The sequence below is a fragment of the Argopecten irradians genome, chromosome 3 (assembly GCF_041381155.1).
Source record: "Argopecten irradians isolate NY chromosome 3, Ai_NY, whole genome shotgun sequence".
Taxonomy (NCBI): Eukaryota; Metazoa; Mollusca; class Bivalvia; order Pectinida; family Pectinidae; genus Argopecten; species Argopecten irradians.
Genome location: NC_091136.1, coordinates 15,128,299 through 15,150,104, shown reverse-complemented (window position 1 = coordinate 15,150,104; position 21,806 = coordinate 15,128,299). Strand labels below are relative to the sequence as shown.

Sequence of the window (21,806 nt, the reverse complement as noted above, 5' to 3'; positions counted from 1 at the left end):
CTCTTGATGGAAGTTTTTATAACTTTTTAATAATTTAATAATTTTTGACTTCAGGTACTTATGGCCAAATAAGTGAGTCTATGCAGGCACTGAATGACATCAACGGTGAGAATGTTGTCAACGGCAACAGTTTTGACGATTCCTCAGACTACCAGCGATTGGAGCACAACAATTATTATGACCATAGTCCTGAGTTCTATCCCATTATTCCTGAACAGAAATACCGCCCAAATATTCCACCTCCCGAGAACCTCTGTCGAAGTAAGTGGTAGAATTCAGCATTTAGTTTTAAAATTCATGATGTTTTAATTGATTTTTTTAGTGTAGGGCAGTTACCTTTGTTTTTGGTTTCACCTACATGACGTCAAATATTTTATTCTGGGCAAGTTTTTGCATTACAATGTGCTTCTTGCATAATTATTTCAAAACGACTAACTTCTTTTACAATTAATTTGCTAGCCTAGTAATTTGTCATTTACATTTATGGTAAAATTTAATTTAAATGATGAAATTCAGTGTTTTTGAAAATCATATATTTTTCACCCACAGCCATGAATTAGACAATTTATACAAGGAAAATGAAAATTTATTTACACTTCAATGAAAGATTTAAAATTAATTAAAAATTATTTAAAAATGAAAACGAAATGACATTGTAATTAGCATTAGACAGATCTATCAGGTCATAAATTAGGATACTTCGCTCAAACCATGGGCATTTAAAGGTTAAGGGGGTCAATAGGTCATTGCATTAGGTCAGAAGGTCAAATCTTGGCATGTGGGGTCAAGGGTCACCTGTATGCACATCTGGTTCAGGTTTTGACTACTAAATATGATTTAGTAAGATTTCATTCAATATGGTCCCTATTAGTGGCAGGCGAAAATTAAAGGAGTGGCAGAAATTTTATTTAATCTAACGATAGAGAGAAGGTATCTCACTACTTTCTATTTTTGGCCTCGATATGATAGCGAAATCTTGGGTCAAAACGTAGTAGAGAAATTCAAAGATACCAGATAAATAGTTTTGGAATATGAAAAAAAGCTGAAGATCTAAAAAAACAAAAAAGTCTTCTAAAAGAGGAAATATGGGAATAGTTTTAAGTTTCCCCTGAAATGGCTCAGATAGGAACAAATAGAGTAGAGATTTCATCGTGTTCGTTTTCGGCAAAAGTAGCTGAAGTATATTATTCTAATATGACAAGTAGTGGTTAGTATTAAATCTTTTTGTATAGAATCTGTAAGTATAGACACAGAGGGTTTATGATACAGATTACTGATGTTTTATTATATACCTCATCAGTACATCTGGCACTCAGAACTGGGGGGAATTTAGCATCAGACTGGCCTACTGCAAAGTGGTATGGGATGTTTGATGTGGCGAGTGGGTAACTAGACCATACAGACATTGAGGGTAGTGTTTATCCCCCTCCAGCCCAGTCAGTTGGTGTGGAGTTTGTTAATGATCAAAACAATTTGTAAAAAGCTGCATCTGTGAGTTATCATGGGGCTCTCTGCAGGAGAAGTTTGAAAAAAATAAAATAAAAAAAGACCATCATTATTTTAAAATTCCCTTGTCTTTGACAAAGTAGCTTTATATTTAACCTTTACTAGTTGTAAATTTCATATGTTTATATCTTCGATCTTAATGTGTTATTTCGGGGGAAAAAATGAGATTTTGAATTGAAATTTGATTTTCCTTTGTGGAGCCCCAGTGAGTCGTTGAGTGAGATTTAGAGGCTGGGGATGATCCAGGGATTTAGGGATGGTCTCTGTTTAATCCCTCTGTCTGCTACTGACACTGACAAGCTGCTCTTGGTTTTCCTCACTTTCTGGTTTAAATTCAAGCGTATAAATAGTTGGCTATCCTCATTTAGGGAATATTAACATTTATTTTGAAAATCTATGCTTATACCTATAGCTAGTAATTTTTCAGTTTACTTATACTACATGTAAAAGAAATTTCCTGCCTTCTTTCGTGTTTGAAATTAGCAGCATTATCTTATTTTCTTAACTAATATTTTGTTTGAATTTTTTTGGGAGATGCAGTTTCCTTGCCTGGGTCTGTTTAATTCAATAATTATGTAGATGTAGATGTATTTGACACATTCTAACCACTAAATTTCCTCCCATTATAGATCAGTACATGCGACAGGACAGCCTCCCCCACGAAAACTACTACGAACAGCAGACGTTTCACACAGTACCCAGTATCAAACAGGAATGCCCTTGGTCACCGCAGGATTGCGCAGGCCAAGACTGTAACGAGAGCTGGCAGTCCGCTGACCTTCGGTCAAGTTTGTCCAGTGGTTACCGGTCACTACAGTCCTCCCCGACAAACGTTTACTGTGACGGGAAACCCATGATTCAGGCGGCAGCTCTGGCTGGTTACTCAGGTGAGTGTTGTAAGGGAGACAACTCCTCATGTTTAACTACTTGTGAGACTTGTAAGAATCATTATCCCCCATATTTCAGTAATGAATAGTCTTAACCTCAGACAGGATGACTTAAGTGTCTTAAGTACGAATTTGTGAATATGAATGTAAAGACATTGACGATTTCATGTTTTCGTTAAGACTGTTATTAGAAATGAAAGGAAAAGGAGAGGGATTACAACCAGAGCATGTAATTCAGTTTCCTCTCACATGAAGGTCCCCATATAGGCAGCTCAATCACAGTACCAAGAATAATTAATTATTCATCTTACTTTTTGATTGCTGTAAAATAAATCATTCTAATTATGATTTCTTTATGCATTACAGGAAGCGGTCCTATCCAGCTATGGCAGTTTCTTCTGGAACTCCTTACAGACAAGACGTGTGAACATTTCATCAGCTGGACAGGAGACGGCTGGGAATTCAAGCTCTCTGACCCTGATGAGGTGGCAAGGCGATGGGGAATCCGTAAAAACAAGCCCAAAATGAACTATGAGAAGCTGAGTCGTGGTTTGAGGTATTACTATGACAAACACATCATCCACAAGACAGCAGGGAAACGCTACGTCTACCGATTTGTTTGTGATCTACAGAGTCTGTTGGGCTATACACCTGAGGAGCTGTTCGAGGCCTGTGATATCAAACCTCAGGCAGACAAAGACGATGAGTGAGCTAGTCAAAGTTATCAAGAGGCTTTGAATGAAATTGTTCCCAAAATTGGTCTACTGCTTTATCAGTGACCTGTCTCATGGCCAAGATCAAAGGCCAGAGGTTAAGGCAGTTTACAAGCCTTTCTGTGATTGGTCCACTCAATGATCTGTGTGATTCACTTCAGACCATTTATTCCCATGATGGACGAAAGACAGAGCTCTGAAGAAGGGGAAATAATCCTTTGGAATCGTGAGTGGAAGCAAGATATGGCCTTTTGCATTGACAAAGTGAGCAAAGATTTTAAAAGAATCATTGAGAATGCCAAAGACATTGTAGAATCAATCAGTTGTCCAGACTGACGAAGAAGACTGGGCCCAACTAGAAGATCAGTTTCAGAACAGATGTATGTCTTATGGTTAACAGAACGCATTGGTTAAGAACAATATATTTTGATAGGAAAAGACAATGGATAGATTTGTGATGAACAGATGATGAAGTTTATGAAAGAATGGTGGGAAAGGTTTATGTGGAGAAAGAATCAAAGAGACTGTTTCTTAGAGAATGATCTCACTTTAATAGAGAAAGGAGCATTCCTTCTCGGTAATACTGTTTCATTGAAAGGAAACAATAATTATGTAATGTTATGTTTGAATGTCAGTTTTGAAACCTAGGTTTTTACACTGTCAAGTAAAGACTCATTGTTGTACTTTGTATTGTTATCAAAGTGAATTAAATGTGATTTATCCCGTGGGGAGCCTCATAGTCTCTCCCAAAATGCATCACTGCAGCTATTTCAGATTTGTGTACAAATTAAGTATGTGTTAATCTTGTTACATTAAATGTTTAAATTTATATATATCAAAGTCATATTTTCAATATTTTATTACTATTGTTGATATGAGTTTCAGTTTGATTAAAAACTGAAAGATTGGATATCTTAAAAATCTGCCTTTTATTTGTTAATAACATTATGTTGCAATATCGTATGGTGCCTTGCTTATCTCCCTTCCCACCTAGTGCCCTTTCACCTTTAAATGTGTCTTGATTCCACAACAATAGTTAAAGGGCAAATTTAACTCCTGTACATGATTAGAAGATGGAAAATAAAATAAAAAGCACATCTTTTCGAAAACAAAGAGATACATTGGAACTTATTACATCACTAAGTATGTATCTCATAATTTGTTTTATGTATTTATAATAGGAACTTGGGGAGCATAGTGATTATGAAATTATTTAATATATGAGAGTTAGAATAATTGAATATGAAGAAGGAAGAATGCATCTAGAATTATTACATGCAGTAGTTCCTATAAGCTAATTGTTTGAAAATAGTTTAACATTTTTCTTTCGTTTAATAACATTTTAATCTGTTAGCATTGTATCCTAGTTATGTCCAAACAATCTCAAGTCATTTATGAGATTTGATAAAATAAAATCAAAATCCATTGCCAAATCATTACCAAGTTTTCTTCATTTGTCTTCATCAAAGTGAAAATATTTAGAATCTTTTTTTGTTTTGTTTTTAAATCATCTATATTTTTCAATTTACATATTATTTCTCCAAAGAGATTATAAGCCAGAATCTTGCAGAGACCTATAAACTCTGAGAAGTAAAAAGTACAAAAAAAACCAGTAGTCAATAATCCAAATGAAACCTTATCAACTTTGGTAAAAACTAGTTTGCTTATTCGAGGAAGTACCATCATATGTTTTAGCTTTACACAAGTGAGGTATCAAATTGAATATGTTGTATAATAGTGAAGTGTTAATTAAGTTTGAAGCATTGCAACTGGTGTTTGAAATTTCATGCTTAACCCAGGAAGAAATGAAACAAGACTTTTCCTTGTTCATTTCTTCATTGTTCCAAAACTTAGACACAACAAAAAAGAAAGCTTTAATTCAATAAGTGTTTTGTGCTATCCAACATGGAATAGTAAGTGAAATATCTTATTTTGACTGAAAGTTGAAATTTGATTAGAAAATTGAAACAAAAAAACATAATCTCTATTTCAAGTTGGATGCAATTTTTAGAGGATTAATATTTTCATGACATGGTCGTTAAATTTTGATTAATGACATAACAAGCACTTATGTTATTTTTGTTAAGATCCAATGTGTTGTTACTAAAAGTAATATTTTTGTACTGTGAAAACGACCACCGATATGGTTTTGGGTCTTATAGAAATACAAATTTATTCATGGATGCATGAAGAAGTTTCTCTTTGTACTTTTGTAGGGGTACTTGTTAGAATGTTTTAAACATTGGGTAGATTTATTTTGTTGATGTGTTCAAACACATACAGTGGTAGATACCTCATGTATGATGTTATATTTATAGGAAGGATAACTCTTTTTATCTTTACCTACATGTTGAAGATGTGTTTTTTAATGTTCGAGAGTCTCGTAATTTTTTCAGTTTGTTCAGTTAATGATAATTATCATACCATTGTGTTCATGGAAACTTGTTTGGAGATCTTGTGCTATGTTTTTTTTCATGTTAGTTATTATTTTTTGTTGGTCATTCCTTAATGGTTAGTTTTGTTTGTTTTAACTTTTTTAAGTAGATCAGAAATTTTCAATTCTTATAATCTCCTTCCCATTCACTTAAGAATTCTTTCAAACTATTAGTATTGGAGAAAAATTGAATATGTTCTGAATATTTTGTTGGATATTTCCTATGGAAAAAGATTTAAAATGGATATGCTTCAATGATTTTATATAGTAGTAATTTTGGAAACTTGAAAAAGTCTCAATTGTGAATAATTCTTAATGACTAAAAAAACTTTTATATATTTTATAGTTTTTAAAAATTATTCCATCAGAATAACAATTTTAAGGTCCACTTAATCATAGTTTTGAAATAATTGTTCACTAAATGTAGTTTTTTGTATTAAAACATTTTAATGGAAGATTTTTTGCAATACTTCATAGTTTTTGTCTCGTATTTCACATTGAGGAACTTGTCCTCAATTTTGTATCTGGGTTGTCTCCCCTTGTGGTGCCTTAAACAATAGATGTCAATATGAATTCATATGACGGCATTTAAAGGTAACGTATGTTTTAACAGTTGTGTGGTAATAAGCACAGAGTAATTGGTTTTAGACAAATAAAATGAGGTTTTGGTGATAAATGTTGTTCACCAGCTTGTATCTAGAAAAGAAACAAAGAGAGAAGATAGGAAAGTAGAAGAGAGCAACAAAATGTCCCATTATTTATATCCTACAGTTAGAGGGTTGGAATTTTAAGAGAAAGGAAGGTTTGATATGGGGAAACAGAAAGTAAGGTTTATGATGGTGAAGTATTTGTCAAATCTCCTAGTTCCTACATTTCTCTGTAGTGAAACTTATCCCTTATTTAATCAAATGATTTGTATGTAATACTGATCTAGTATTTAAAAATCAAAGTGCTGTGTAGCAAGTCAGTTGACTTGTTGTTTTTAGAAATAAATGCTCGTTAGTTACCATTGATTAATCTGCTTAATTTCATGATATGATGAAAAATAAATTAATATATGATAATCAAATGAAACACTTTTACCAATGTCTTCAATAATTTCTTTTTTCATTCTTATTTGTTAGTCAAAATTTTGAAAATTGAATTACTTTTTTTTTTAAATTTAAATTGAAGTTCAGAAATATACAAAGGGTTTATTTGTATCATTTAGAATACATGACGTTTTTAATGGTTTAATGTCACTTCCAATTTCATAGATAGCATATATATTTTTTTTTTTATTAACATCAGGAAATGTTTTGAGTATGCTTGTACTGACTGCAGTCTTTTATAAGCAGAAATAATATCTTTAAGTAATGAAAAGGGACTCAGTTTTGTAATGAAGATGATCCAAGGCCTTTAATTTATGTAGTAAATGAGGACCACACAAAGTGATATTTATGTGTATATAGAGAATTGTGATGACACAGGGGCCTGGAGGTTATGACACAGGGGCCTGGAATTTGAGAGGTGTTGTGTCTGGTAATGTGCCTCTTGTTCTATGCATTTATATATATTACATGGCAGACCCTAAGTATCTTTCTGTAAACTATTTCATGATGAGTCAAATTTAATTAAGAAACAGACTGTACAGAAAATTTTAACATTAAGTTGGTGTAAATACAAAATAATATTAATTAAAATAAACAAAAAAAATAAAATAATAAATCTTATACTTCTGTTGTGTTTTCATTGGTACTAATGATCACCCGAATGGTTTTCAAATGAAAATCATAAATTGTGACTTAACAAACAAAAGTGTCAATAAAGGATTTCAAAACCCGAAGGACACATATTTGCCTCAGATGGAGATGTGTGAAGGTCACAGATGTCAAGGTCACTTTTTTCATATAACAGAGTTGGCAAAGTTGAATGCATTATGGAAAATTCAATTTCGCAAGTATATCTAACATGGAAAATAGCAGCATTGTACATTGCTCTACATCACCAGGCCCCGATTTCTCGAAACAAAAGTGCACACTTAAGTCAAAACTTAAGATTTTCTCCTTATGTAATTTATATGAAAATTTATGACTTAAGTCAGTTTTTGACTATAGTTTGATTCGAGAAATCGGGGCCAGGACAAATAAAGAGAGATACCACATTTGTAGCTCAGCCTGGTAATTAAGTTCAAGTTTTCAGTTTTACTTTATGGCAGAACATTTTGAGAGATGAAAAAGTTGTCAAGGTCGGAATATATAGAGGAAATGGTCAAGGTCATCACTTACAACAGATGTAAAGCCATAATTTTGCATTCAGACAGAGATGTTGAGGTCAAAACCTTAGTAAACATTTCAATTTATCAGATCAAGGTGGTATTCCAAGGTCAAAGCTCAATTACAGTTTAACCAAGTGAATAAGTTGTCAAGGTCATAGTAGGGTTTACACTGAGCTCAAGGTCAGAAGATCACAAGGATTCCAAGGTCAAAGCTTTACAGTGTAACCTGAGAAGTGATTAAGATGTCAATGTAATAGTAGGTAAGCACTGAGGTCAAGCTCAGAACATTCCAAAAATTCCAAGGTCAAAGCTTTAGAGTGTATTCAGGTGATAAAGATATCAAGGTCATCAACTGTTATTTATCAAGCCATATATACTAAACCATTCCATGGACATTAAGTATTTGGATGGAGTTGATATATTTAGTACATCGATCTTGATTTAATTACAATGAAGTTTTCTAATTTGCAACATAAGTTGCCATGGTAACCATCCGAAGTATGCATTACTTCTAATTTTAGTCTTTTTAGCTCACCTGGCCCGAAGGGCCGGTAAGCTTATGTCATGGCGCAGCGTCCATCGGCGTCCGTCGTCCGTCAACATTTCCTTTAAATCGCTACTTGTCAAAGAGTTCTGCATAGATTGTAACCAAATTTGGCCACAAACATCCTTGGGGGAAGGGGAACAGAACTTGTATAAATTTGGGCTCCGAGCCCCCCGGGGGCAGGAGGGGCGGGGCCCAATAGGGGAAATAGAGGTAAATCCTATAAATCGCTACTTGTCCTAGAGTTCTGCATGGATTGTAACCAAATTTGGCCAGAAACATCCTTGGGGGAAGGGGAACAGAACTTGTATAAATTTTGGCTCTGACCCCCCCCGGGGCAGGAGGGGCGGGGCCGAATAGGGGAAATAGAGGTAAATCCTATAAATAACTACTTGTCCTAGAGTTCTGCATGGATTGTAACCAAATTTGGCCACAAACATCCTTGGGGGAAGGGGAACAGAACTTGTATAAATTTTGGCTCTGACCCCCCTGGGGGCCCCGGGGAGGGGGGGCAGGGCCAATAGGGGAAATAGAGGTAAATCCTATAAATAGCTACTTGTCCTAGAGTTCTGCATGGATTGTAACCAAATTTGGCCACAAACATCCTTGGGGGAAGGGGAACAGAACTTGTATAAATTTTGGCTCTGACCCCCCAGGGGCAGGAGGGGCGGGGCCCAATAGGGGAAATAGAGGTAAATCCTATAAATCGCTACTTGTCCTAGAGTTCTGCATGGATTGTAACCAAATTTGGTCAGAAACATCCTTGGGGGAAGGGGAAACAGAACTTGTATAAATTTTGGCTCTGACCCCCGGGGGCAGGAGGGGCGGGGCCAATAGGGGAAATAGAGGTAAATCCTATAAATAGCTTCTTGTCCTAGAGTTCTGCATGGATTGTAACCAAATTTGGCCACAAATATCCTTGGGGGAAGGGGAACAAAACTTGTATAAATTTTGGCTCTGACCCCCCGGGGGCAGGAGGGGCGGGGCCCAATAAGGGAAATAGAGGTAAATCCAATAACTCGCTACTTGTCCTAGAGTTCTGCATGGATTGTAACTAAATTTGGCTAGAAACATCCTTTGGGGAAGGGGAACAGTACTTGTATAAATATTGGCTCTGACCCCCCTGGGGGCAGATGGGGCAGGGCCCAATAGGGGAAATAGAGGTAAATCCTATAAATCGCTACTTGTCCTAGAGTTCTTCATGGATTGTAACCAAATTTGGCTAGAAACAACCTTGGGGGAAGGGGAACAGAACTTGTATAAATTTTGGCTCCGACCCCCCCGGAAGAAATAGAGGTAAATCCTATAAATCGCTACTTGTCCTAGAGTTCTTCATGGATTGTAACCAAATTTGGCCAGAAACAACCTTGGGGGAAGGGGAACAGAACTTGTATAAATTTTGGCTCCGACCCCCCCGGGGGCAGGAGGGGCGGGGCCCAATAGGGGAAATAGAGGTAAATCCTATAAATCGCCTCTTGTCCTAGAGTTCTGCATGGATTGTAACCAAATTTTGCCACAAACATCCTTGGGGGAAGGGGAACAGAACTTGTATAAATTTTGGCTCTGACCCCCGGGGGCAGGAGGGGCGGGGCCCAATAAGGGAAATAGAGGTAAATCCTAAAAATCGCTACTTGTCCTAGAGTTCTGCATGGATTGTACCACCCAAATTTGGCCAGAAACATCCTTGGGGTTAACAGAATTCGTATAAATTTTGGCTTTGACCCCCTGGAGCAGAAAAAGTGGGGCCCAATAGGGGAATTAGAGGTAAAGATTCAAATTCCTTTAGAAAAGAAACAATGAACTTGTATTCAGAACATTAATTGGCATTACAAACCAGGTGAGCGATACAGGCCCTCTGGGCCTCTTGTTTGTTTTAGTTTTTGTTGATTAGAGAGAGCGCATCCTTGAACAATGTGACTTCATAATTTTACTGTGAATAATTTGTATGCACTGCCGCCAAATACATCTTTAGGAAATATGTAAAGTCTTCTTATATACAACGTAGAAAAAAATTGGGCAAAATATTTAAAAAATTCTTTTGGAATGGTTACCATGACAACTACTGTAACCAGGGGTTTACTTGAAAATTTACAAAGGTTTACAATTTGATAATTAAATAACAGTTTTAAAAAAATGACAGATTTGGGAAACCTCTCATAATAACATGTTTGGTGTTTTAACTTATCTTAACTAGGCCATCAATATAGATATTCTAATGTTATAATCATTATGTAGTGGACCATTAAAATATGCTGTATGATGTATGATAATGAGGAATGTTGCTTGTATGTATTTAAAAAAAAATAACAGTATTAATAAAATTGTTTATGGGTATGCCTTTTCTCATATAAATTATTGCATATCTATAACATGCATACATGTACATATATCACTAGCCAGGATAGGAACCTTGCCACCTCCTAAGTCGTTTTATTCTAGGACTTAATATTTGCATATTGTACACAAGTTTTAATCATTTTAATCGTATCAATGCTGCAATTTCTGAATCAAATGAGAAAAAGTCATTACTGGCTATAATTACAATGATTTCTGTGCTATTAAACTGATATCTTATAAAAAATTGATGTCTTTTTTTTTTAATATTGAACCATCCATCAAAGAGCTTCGGTTGACTACTGGGACATGGCATAAGGGAAGTAACTCGCACAAAATAACTCGGTCAGACAATGACTTCTCCCTGTAGTACTGTGAATTCGACTTCGGAACTGTTTATATTTATTCATTAAATATAGATTAATGCTTGCATAAATCGTTGTAATGTTTTCAGTTATTGATAAAAAGAAAACGTCTTAATTTAACTTGATTTGCGACGCGCACCTTGCTTACTTCGACTAATGACTAGTCCCCAAAACTCCCACAATCCCTCACTGTCAAGGAAGCAGTATGGCGTGAAAATAGCAAGTCGTTTAAACTTGCTCTGGAATTTAACAAGGTTTTTAAGTGTCAACAGATATGAAAATTATGTTTTTATAAAATGTGCTTCTTTGGTATGTAAGTATCAACTTTTGTAGTTATTAATATAGTGTAAGATATAGTATTTTTGCAAAAACCGACAATATTTTGTTTACAAAACGTGTCTGGACAAAAACAACTCATTCTGGAGAAATGTCAAAAAATCACCCGATGACTTGTTTACATTCTATGATATTCAGTAAAGGAGTCGATAGATTAGCAAATAACGATAATAGAGCGTCGTGCGAAATAATAGTAATTGATAATGTCGTGGGCATTTTAATAACGAAAGTTTATGTTTACTTTTTACATCATGTTTTTGCTTTCTAAGGGTTTGAAGAAAGTTTAAAGAGAGCAGAATGGACGCGGGAAGGATGATGATAAATGACCAGGTGATTCTGGAGGAAGATTACGATGAGAATTATCAGCCTAGTGAAGATGGTAAGGAATGTGTTCCAAGTTCGGCACTTATAATTGCAATAATAGTTCTATGTATCTAGGAGCATGCAACAGTTGGCAGATGGCCCTATTAATAATGTAGGCCAAATAGTTGTCCAAATTAACTATAACATGAAGGTTTTGTTTTTGTAGAGGGCCCATAATTGGTATTGTAATGCCTGGTGTTGTATTTGAAAAAAAAATCCTGAATGTGGCAAACCTTTCAATGGATGATGATGTCAAAGAATGAAATTAAATAAATATTTTATTTTAACATATAAAAGTTTTTAAAAAGTTTGAGTTTGAAACATATATGGATGACATGTTCAAATATGGACACCTGTTTGCTCTCCTTAAACACTAACCAAAAGATATTATTTTATTATTAAAAAAACCCTTGGAAATTAAATTCAATAATATTTGATGAAATGATATATTATGATATACATGTTATAAAGAACTAATTATTACTTCATATATACTCGCCGATTAATTCAGGTAATGAATTTTAAGTTAATTTTAATATGTTAATTTTGAAATACCAAAGACAGTTGTGGGTACTTTTGGTGATTGTGACATCATTTTTATGAAGTTACAATCCCTGGAAGCTAAGGTGGGCATTGGACTGATCAATACTAAATTATACTTTACGGATGTTGTTTTGATGTCGCTAACCCTGTATTAAAAAAGTTTTATTTATGTCATAATAACTACTTAAAGGCCCACTACCTTTCCGAAACGGCTTTTAATTTTTAAAATGGGAATGTAAAACAAGATCGATAATTTTTTAGAGTTCTAAAAATCATTAACTTACCGTTAATACTACATTTATCATCACCTTCTGAACGATTTGATTAAAATAAATAAAATGTTTATTTTCATAACGCGGGTCGTATTATGTTTCCCGCCGTCGTCCTAAATACCGTGCGGTAGTTGACTATCACTGCGCCAGACGGCAAAACAGCGAATTGACTCTCCACTGTTTTCATATATTATGCAGGCAATCTTGCATATGTTTGGTGTCGTAACCTTATTTTAGATCATCGGTATGCATTTTCTGGTGTTATTAATGTTTTTTAAGAAACCTTTTATGTTTTGCTCCGGAAAGGTAATGGGCCTTTAATAACAAAATATTTTCTATCAGCGTGTCACTATACTTTATTGATGCTTTACAGGGGTTTCAATATCAGGCGGTACCCGGTCTTTTTGCCGATTGAACCTGGCTGTGGTACTGCTGACTGATTTGGGCTAAATTATATTAGATAATAAACAGATGGTAAAGAAGAGTTCCCCCTAAAATTGCAATTGTACCGCCTCTCCTGAAAGATAAAGAAACCCATTGTCAATGTAATCGTACAATGACATCTGACTTTTGCATGACTAGCACTGTGTCAGTTAACATTTTGTGTGCTAGGAATGGATAAATGAAACCTGTATATATATACATTTTTTTCTTTTTCTCTTTTACAGAGATTATCGAGTATGCACAGATTATTGGTATAGATCCTGGCACAGAGCCCCATCTTCTTTGGATTGCAAGAGAGGGAATTAATGCACCACTTCCTGAGCATTGGAGACCTTGGTAAATGTTATATTGGTTTTCCAAATTGATATTATTTCATTGTTTAATCAAATAACCATACTGTTAACACTTTTCAACACTTTCTTTTTCAAAATTACAGTGATGGTTTTAATTTCATTCCGATAAAATATATAAAAGTTTTGTTTGAACGTAAATGTCATTAATGATCTAAAATTGCAACTTATTTTAGATGTTTTAGTTTAGTTTCCAAATTTCTATTTGCTTGATTTTCAAAGGGATACAAGTTTTAGACCCTGTGCATACTAGTGATATTTTGTATATATCACCTCTTAGGTGTTCGTGAACATATAACTTACTTGATAAAAAGTGTGTATGCATCTGACCTAACCTTAATGATTTTGTAGGTCGAATCGGTTCAATCAAGCTCTCCTTTTACATGTTATAGACACTTGTAAATACAGTCATATCATTATTTGGTAGTGGTGTGCCGTTTAATCGAGTTCGTCGAGTATCGTTTGTTTAAGGTGGTTGATCAATTAATCGAGATTGAAATTTTCCGACACCATGATAAGCCAAAGTATAAAGTAAGCAGATCAGTAAAACATGCAATCAAAAACATAGCCAATATGTTAACATAATTCCCTTGTGTGTGGTTGTCAGCCATATCATTTCAAATTACAAGCGTCTAGACAAATTGGAGAGCGTATTAGCACTAGGTAGTAATGTAATAATTCAGATGAGCATGATTTGATTCGTGAAGAAAATAAGTGACATGAAAACATGACAGCAGAGAGAGGCCTCGCTATCGTAAGCCTTTGAAAGAAATTTTATATGAGACTTGTTTATGATGAATACATCAAGGAAAACAATGATAAATTTTAATCGATCATTGATTAATTAAACAAAACTGATTATAGACCATGAAATTTCAATCAATTCCCAACAATATTATTTGGTAACAGAAATATGTACCGAACCCTGTGGACTTGCTAAATTCAAATGAACAAATTTTTTGCATGTTTTGCCAAAACTTAAAAGCAATATAACAATACATGACTCTAAAGCAGTAATACCTATTAAAGGATAGGCCTGATATATACACACATTTTATAAACCAAATTATGTTCAAGTTAACATTTTGAATATATATTTCTTCCAGCCAAGATCCTAATGATGATATCTACTACTTTAACTTTGCGTCTGGAGAAAGTATTTGGGATCACCCGTGTGATGAGTTCTATAGAAAAATGGTGGCTGAGGAGCGTAAAAAGTACATCATGGGTATGTTTTCCTGGTTCTTAACTGACCAGTCTTTCACCCCAATTTCTTTTTGTCAACGTTTTTATTACGTCATCTGACTCAAAGAGTGAGGTTGACCTATATTTGTCATGCCTCATCTGTCAGCCATGCCCCGTCTTTAAACTTTTCTATCAATGCGATTTAGCTGGAACTTGCCTGAAATGATCCTGACTGATCGTGCCAATGAGTGTTGTTATTTTTAGAATGAATCCAAAATCCATTGACATCAAAATTAATATAAAAGAAGTATATTATTGTTGATAACTATTATATAACTAGAGAAAATTGACTTGAAACAGAGTTGATTTTGCTGTACAATGTTTGTTTTTCAGTTGTCAAATATTATTATTGATGTTATTTTAAGTGTTTTCATATGCTGACCTGTTATCTTTTAGGTGGAGGTTCACGATCTGGGCCTGGTGGTCAAGGGCCAGGGTCAGCTGCAGGTTAGTGAAGGCGTTGATTAGTAACTGTGGTCTAAATCTGAATGAAATGCAATATCAGATTTGATAAAGATACTCATCATTTATCTTGATATTTTTTTTCCTCATAAGACATCAGCATGTATTGTAAGATTTGATCAATGACAACATAGTTTGTGCATACCTCAATATCTCACATAAAAATATATGTATATTAGATCAATACTTAAGAAAAATTATGTATCCATGTGGGACACAGATTTGTAGAACTAAGTGTTATTCTCTCTTGTGACAGGAAAGAAGGGCAAACTGGGAAAAGAGGATGGAAAGAAGAAAAAAGAAAAACAAAACAAACAATCCACATTGAAAGTAAGTAAAGTGAAACCTTTTGAAAATATGTGATAATGAAATAGAATTATGGAATTCATAAGGTCTTCAATGTACCAGTTAAGAGTCAAGCGGCATCTTCCTATTGAGAATTGTATACAGAAGATGACCATATATTTAACTGATGGGTACTGTTTCTATATTAACAGCAGTTGGGTCCGTTGAAAGCTGAACAGAGTCTAGGTACACCCTCCCTACACCGAGGGGGGTCTGGGCCTGGCAGTGGACTGGAACCAATGAAGTCTGGGGGCTCACTGGGGCCCCTTAGGGGATCTACAGGGAACAGTCAACCGGTGAGTTCAAAAGGTCAAATGAGACATATAATGCATACTAATGAGGAAAGTTAGATTGTTGTTCAAAATCCATTTGATAGTAGAACTGAATTGCTGTGTCTAACTTGTCAGCATCTTGAACCCATTATAATTTGATATATTAGAATTTTAACTACATTTATAGGGTGAGATAGGGGTGAATTTCTTCTGTATTAGTAGCAGCCATTTGCAGTGTATAATATAACATGAAATCAATTTTTACTTTAAAAAATTGGAAGTCATGATTGTGCATTCTCCATTATTTTACCAAGCCATTTCTGTTGACATGTGAAGATCTTGGCCACATAATTTTTTTGGCAGAATTATATGTTTTAAGTTCAGAGACTCGAAGGACAGAAATTTTGTCTGAAGCATATTTTGTTGACATGTTACCACTAATTATCATTTTAATATCTATAAGGAATAGGATAAGATTTTAAAACGACGACTTCTCAATGATCACTATTATATTTTCAATAAGAAGTAACCATGTGTGCTAAAATCATATAGTCTGAAGCTAAAAGGCTTAAAGGGTAACAAAAATTTCTTGATAATTACCTTTTTCAATTTGGATGTAGATATTTTTTGATGGTAATAATTATAAATAAAATGAATATTTCCGGATGCCCATGAAGGCAGTAATTTTCTTGCTCAATGATTTCAGAGGAATGTACTTTCTCAATTAGAAAAACACTACAATGCATCTTTCTTGAAACATGCCTATTTTAGATTATTTTTATCTAATTGGGAAAATATTTTGATAAATTGGGAAAATACAGCTAAATTTCTCTAAAGGAAAGGGGCCTTTATTCGGTCCCAAATGTACCTAAGAAATCACTGAAAAGAGTATATATAAAAATCCATGAAATTCAGGCTTAAATATTCACAGTGATAAAGAGTAAGGATATAAATTATCCTTATAACTACTTGGGACTGTTGTTATTGTAGGGTTCTCCTGTGAGTTATCAGGTTGTACAGATCTTTACTGCTGTGATATATATCTCATGCATACTAAATCATTATATAGATATGTCATCGCTATTTCATAGCTTTTTAGGAATAGTAAATACACAAAGAGTATATGCAATCTTATTTATGTTTGAAATTATTTTTCTTGGCATGGTATATAGTATTTCGACGATGGGAAGGTAATGGCAGACAAAAGTTTTGTAAGACATCTGCAAAGTGTTGAATTAATATGTGTAAAGTGGATGATGTGTCTTTTGTGTGAGAATTGTTTAGATCGCCTGGCCAAGTAACATATTTGTTAATTTCAACTCGGGAACAATAGCACAAATAAATTGGTGATCTGTCACAAGCTGTACAAAACATCAGATAACTTTCAGATAATTTCAGTCTGCATGACAACAGTTTTTAAAGTTAACTGTGTTTTAGATAACAATTAAAAATAAATAAAAAAATGGATTGTCAGTATATTCAGAATATTTATAAAAGAAGTGATGGATTTTGAGTGAATGCTTTTATCTCTGTGTGGGGACCATTTCAGCATGTGTTTTTCTCGTGTTCAGTGTTATGAAGTTGTTTTTTATTGATTGGGAAAGGTATTATGACTGGTCTAGGGTGTTAAGACTTGACTTAATGACTGATATTTTGTTTCGTTTATAATATGTATTCATAGCACATGACGGTACTAATTCCTGACCTGCCTTTATTATAGATGAATTCGTAACAAATCAATGCCATTACGAGCATGGTCACACAGATTTTACTCAGCAAGCTTACATTACCAGCTATGGCAGTATGTTATGTTGGGGCCGCGGTGGCCGAGTGGTTAAGATGTCCCGACATATTACCACAAGCCCTCCACCTCTGGGATGCGGGTTCGAATCCCATGTGGGGCAGTTGCCAGGTACTGACCGCTGGCCGGTGGTTTTTTCCGGGTACTCCGGCTTTCCTCCACCAACAAACCTGGCACGTCCTTACATGACCCTGGCTGTTAATAGGACGTAAAACTAAACAAACCAAAAGTATGTTATGTAATACAACTGATATCTAAATACACATTTTGAATACACAAAATGACAATATAATTGAATCATTACATAATGATGAATGTTAGGAACTGTGGTAAATTTATGGCATATGACAAGATTAATTATCTTTTTTTTAATATTTTTTAATTTTTGTGAGTGCGCAAAATGTTCATGATGGAATTTTGTTATTTAGATATAACCTAATAGATCTGATGTTAAACTCATAGAATACTATAACATTTTGAATCTGAATTATTATCTTCTGATATTATACCTACAAGATTTTGATTCATTTAGCTGACTTTTTAGTGTCTGTACAATTTGATATATCATATATACATTTAGATTACATAAACACATAACTCAATAAGGATTCAGTATTCATGTATATTGATATATGTCAAGTTAAACTTAAGTATACAACATATATAACATTTAGAAAAATTAAATATATACATTTTAGAGTGGTTTTATAGCAACCATAGAAAAAGCATATTGTCCTCTCGTCATGGTACTGAGTAGACTTTCTCTAGTCTGATTTCCCCCATTGTTTGTTTTCCTACTTATATACTTACTACGTATATTTATCATGCCATTGTGCAAGATTGGTTAATTTTTGTTTTTCTTTTCAACTAAATACCATATTTTGTTACATGATAGTTGAAAGCAGTAAAAAATTGTTTCCACAGAGGATAATATTTTTTCAATGCCATTAGACTTTTTGTTGACCTATCCAAACATTCTTAATTGACCGCTAATACTTGTGAGGTTTTTACTACTCCAATCACCATAAAAAATAGTTCATTTTTTTAGTTGCTAATAAAAGTTCACCTTTGATATTCAGTTTTGTATTGCTTGAATCATTATAAGGCCTTTTAGTTAAGGACTCTCTGTATGTAGGAATTTGAATTTGCTAGATAAAGTTAAACAAGAAGTTATATTTGTACATATGGTCCTTATTTGATCATTGAACCATATGCTTATGATACAAATATGATAAGAAAGGAGAAGCGAGTGATACTTTATTTCCCATAAATATAGATATACCTCACAATTTAACGCATGATATTCCGTCTTTGCATATTACAGAGTTAGCTCCCTTGTGGGGTAGATATCCAAAACACATTTTTTCTCAGAAAAGTATGACATTACACTTGAAACCACATGACGTCACAATCAATACCTACCCGCAAGGGCAGATAACTCTGTAATGTAAATACAGAATTGAAGCATTGTTCCATCTACCTCAGCTGTTATTATTGTACAATGTAACATGGAAAAAATGCTGACTCTTTTTATATGACTCCTACAAATACTCCAAATAATTAATCATCATATTAGTTCTGCTTTGAAAATTATTAAACTATATGAAAAATGTAATTACATGTATTCTAAATCAAGAGAAATAACCAAAGACCTAGATATCATAGGAAATTTCATTTTGAGAGAAGAACTTGCTTGCTGTGCATGGCATGCATGCATGGTTGCCTTCATTTGTTTGGATAATTTTGTGATAAAATAATTGAAATATTAGTTTATGATTTTTTAATATGTAATTATGTATCAGTAATCCTATTATAGTTTACAGATTTACAATTGAATCTCGAATTGAAAAACAGTTAATAAGATTTTCAGTTTTAAATTTATGTTTTTTACATGTGATGAATCAGCCTCACTGATATTGGAAGTATAATTATATCACACTCTATTATTTTTAATAAATTCCAATAATTACTCACAAAATTATGAGTTTAATATTCATGAAAATAAGATAACAATTTCTATATATTTTGAATATCATTTATCAAATATCAAAAGATTTGATTCTATATTTACAGATGCGGTCAAGCATGAACACAACGACTGGGTCATTTAAATCTGGCCAGGCAGTGAACCTGAGTAAGAGTGGGAACATTACAAGCAGTATGAGTATCCCCATATATTCTGTAGAGTTTTTGAGTTTGATGAAGAGGTGAGTTTAGCTGTAGTACTGGGAATCACCAGGGTATTGAAAATCGAATTATCAGCCCTTTAACATTGAGCGATAAAAATATTTGCATATAATCTTTAGAAAAAATTAAAATGTTCCATCTTACCTAGTTATTATTCATACATTACAAACAATGCACTGACCATGATCTGATCATGTTGATGTGAAGTAAAGTGATAAACAAAACAAACAGTTTGACAACAGATTGATATTGGGACCAAACAAAAACACTGAAAACAATTATAATTATATGCATCTGCTTATTTGCAATGGATCACTAAAAACAATTTCTTATAAATTTTCAAAATTGATCTTTCATATTCAAATTGATCATAAAATCAATTTTGGTCAGACCCCATTTAATCAATGTTGCCGATTTACAAGCCCAAGTTGTACATATATATGAATCACAGATAATTGTTTATGTTACCTTTATATAATTCGCTGATATTATCATAAATAAAAGATATAAACATATGTTGATTTCATGAAATAATTATAATGATTTTGTTCTTTGTTAGGCTGACCATGAAAGACCAGTAAGGCACAGTGTGGAACTAGAGATGCATGACGTTGCTGGCCTTGGATATGAGGTCTGTTTATCTGATAAAGTTCTGTTGGTACTTTTATAATCCTTTCATATTAGGGATTGGTATTTTGGTGTTCTCATCAACTTATAAGGAAAGTCTTTAATAGTGAATCGCTTTCAATAGGAGGTTTTTAGGGAAATAAAATATACCTTCCAAATCAAATTCTCATATTGAGTTATCTTGAGAGAGTTAATCTGGACATAGTATATGATGTGGTCTACATAGATCCATATGTTTTTAAGTCCGACTTTCCATTGTTCAAGATTTATTGAATTTTAGGAACTTGATTGCCGAACGAGAGATTGTTTGGTTAAAATAATCTGGAATCGTTAAAGTCTGATTAGTCAGATAGCATTCAAATTCTTTACTTTTTGAAGAAAAGTATTTGAAAACGTTGAATTGTTTTGACAGGACTCCGACAGTGATAAATTGGGTCGTAAGGAATCTGACAGCGACAGTGAAGACTACGGTAAAGATATTGTAAGTAAAAGTTAGAGTCAAATTTATTTAAAAAAATAATTTTCTACTCGATATTTCTTTTAAAGCTTTTATAAAACAGTTTTCTTTGGAAAATGAATGAAACATACTTTATTGTCTACATCATGTATAGCAGTATTTATATTTGTTTTTGTTTGAACAGTTCACATTTTGAATTTCTTTTTTGGTTTTTTTTTTGCTTTTTCAGGACTTTGGAATTGATAATAATTTATCTGAAAGAATAATGAACTTGGGAACAGAGAATTTAGACCCTGTGCGAGGCTCCTTAGAGAAGGTAAGTGCTGATATACTTTAAAAATCATGAAAACCAATGGTAGTGAATATGTTTAAATTGTCAATGTTTGTTCTTGGAATGTATGCCCTGTGATTAAAGTTGATCAAACTTAATATTTCAATATGATAATACTTACTGAATTTTGTATAGAATTGTCCTTAAATTATGTGAATTTTCTATAGGATTGAGGCTGTTTATGTAACTTCAACTCCTTTTCCAGAAGAGAAGTGGGGGGGCTTATAGAGGAGGGGAGCTAATTATGGTGAATACGATATTATCTTTCATAAATTTTCTCTATGATCTGTTATAGTTACAAGACTTTGACCCTACCTTTCTCTACGATCTGTTATAGTTACAAGACTTTGACCGTACCTTTCTCTAAAATCTGTTATAGTTACAAGACTTTGACCGTACCTTTCTCTACGATCTGTTATAGTTACAAGACTTTGACCGTACCTTTCTCTACGATCTGTTATAGTTACAAGACTTTGACCGTACCTTTCTCTACGATCTGTTATAGTTACAAGACTTTGACCCTACCTTTCTCTACGATCTGTTATAGTTACAAGACTTTGACCGTACCTTTCTCTACGATCTGTTATAGTTACAAGACTTTGACCGTACCTTTCTCTACGATCTGTTATAGTTACAAGACTTTGACCGTACCTTTCTCTACGATCTGTTATAGTTACAAGACTTTGACCGTACCTTTCTCTACGATCTGTTATAGTTACAAGACTTTGACC

At 33.7% G+C, this 21,806-nt stretch overlaps 3 protein-coding genes across 10 annotated transcripts in view; all 3 read left to right on the top strand.

Moving 5' to 3' along the window:
- The window catches only part of LOC138317645 (protein c-ets-1-B-like), a 72,019-nt gene extending 64,767 nt beyond the window's left edge, over nucleotides 1-7,252 (top strand). For all 3 annotated transcript variants that reach the window (XM_069259453.1, XM_069259452.1, XM_069259454.1), the window contains 3 exons: nucleotides 55-261; nucleotides 2,136-2,393; nucleotides 2,760-7,252. In XM_069259453.1, the coding sequence (XP_069115554.1) occupies nucleotides 55-261; nucleotides 2,136-2,393; nucleotides 2,760-3,103 (809 nt within the window). In that variant the 3' untranslated portion in view covers nucleotides 3,104-7,252. The remainder of the gene's footprint in view (nucleotides 1-54; nucleotides 262-2,135; nucleotides 2,394-2,759) is intronic.
- A 3,978-nt stretch (nucleotides 7,253-11,230) lies between these two features.
- Nucleotides 11,231-20,241, top strand: LOC138319491 (centrosomal protein of 164 kDa-like). The gene is made up of 10 exons (XM_069262645.1): nucleotides 11,231-11,353; nucleotides 11,646-11,755; nucleotides 13,223-13,334; nucleotides 14,455-14,576; nucleotides 14,990-15,040; nucleotides 15,312-15,385; nucleotides 15,553-15,696; nucleotides 16,845-16,862; nucleotides 19,547-19,680; nucleotides 20,220-20,241. Exons 2-10 carry the CDS (start codon nucleotides 11,674-11,676, stop codon nucleotides 20,239-20,241), a joined length of 759 nt encoding a protein of 252 aa, XP_069118746.1. The 5' UTR covers nucleotides 11,231-11,353; nucleotides 11,646-11,673.
- LOC138317644 (centrosomal protein of 164 kDa-like) overlaps nucleotides 20,224-21,806 on the top strand; it is a 78,479-nt gene continuing 76,896 nt past the window's right edge. For all 6 annotated transcript variants that reach the window (XM_069259449.1, XM_069259447.1, XM_069259448.1 and 3 more), the window contains exons 1-3: nucleotides 20,224-20,291; nucleotides 20,700-20,768; nucleotides 20,974-21,060. In XM_069259449.1, coding sequence (XP_069115550.1) covers nucleotides 20,262-20,291; nucleotides 20,700-20,768; nucleotides 20,974-21,060 — 186 coding nt within the window. In that variant the 5' untranslated portion in view covers nucleotides 20,224-20,261. The remainder of the gene's footprint in view (nucleotides 20,292-20,699; nucleotides 20,769-20,973; nucleotides 21,061-21,806) is intronic.

Bases quoted from the DNA above. Each gene is read 5' to 3' on its own strand.
- LOC138319491 (XM_069262645.1), top strand. From the start codon at position 11,674: ATGGACGCGGGAAGGATGATGATAAATGACCAGGTGATTCTGGAGGAA. The intron at 11,756-13,222 runs GTAAGGAATGTG...TCTCTTTTACAG, and splicing joins TTATCAGCCTAGTGAAGATG to AGATTATCGAGTATGCACAG. The intron at 14,577-14,989 runs GTATGTTTTCCT...GTTATCTTTTAG, and splicing joins GCGTAAAAAGTACATCATGG to GTGGAGGTTCACGATCTGGG.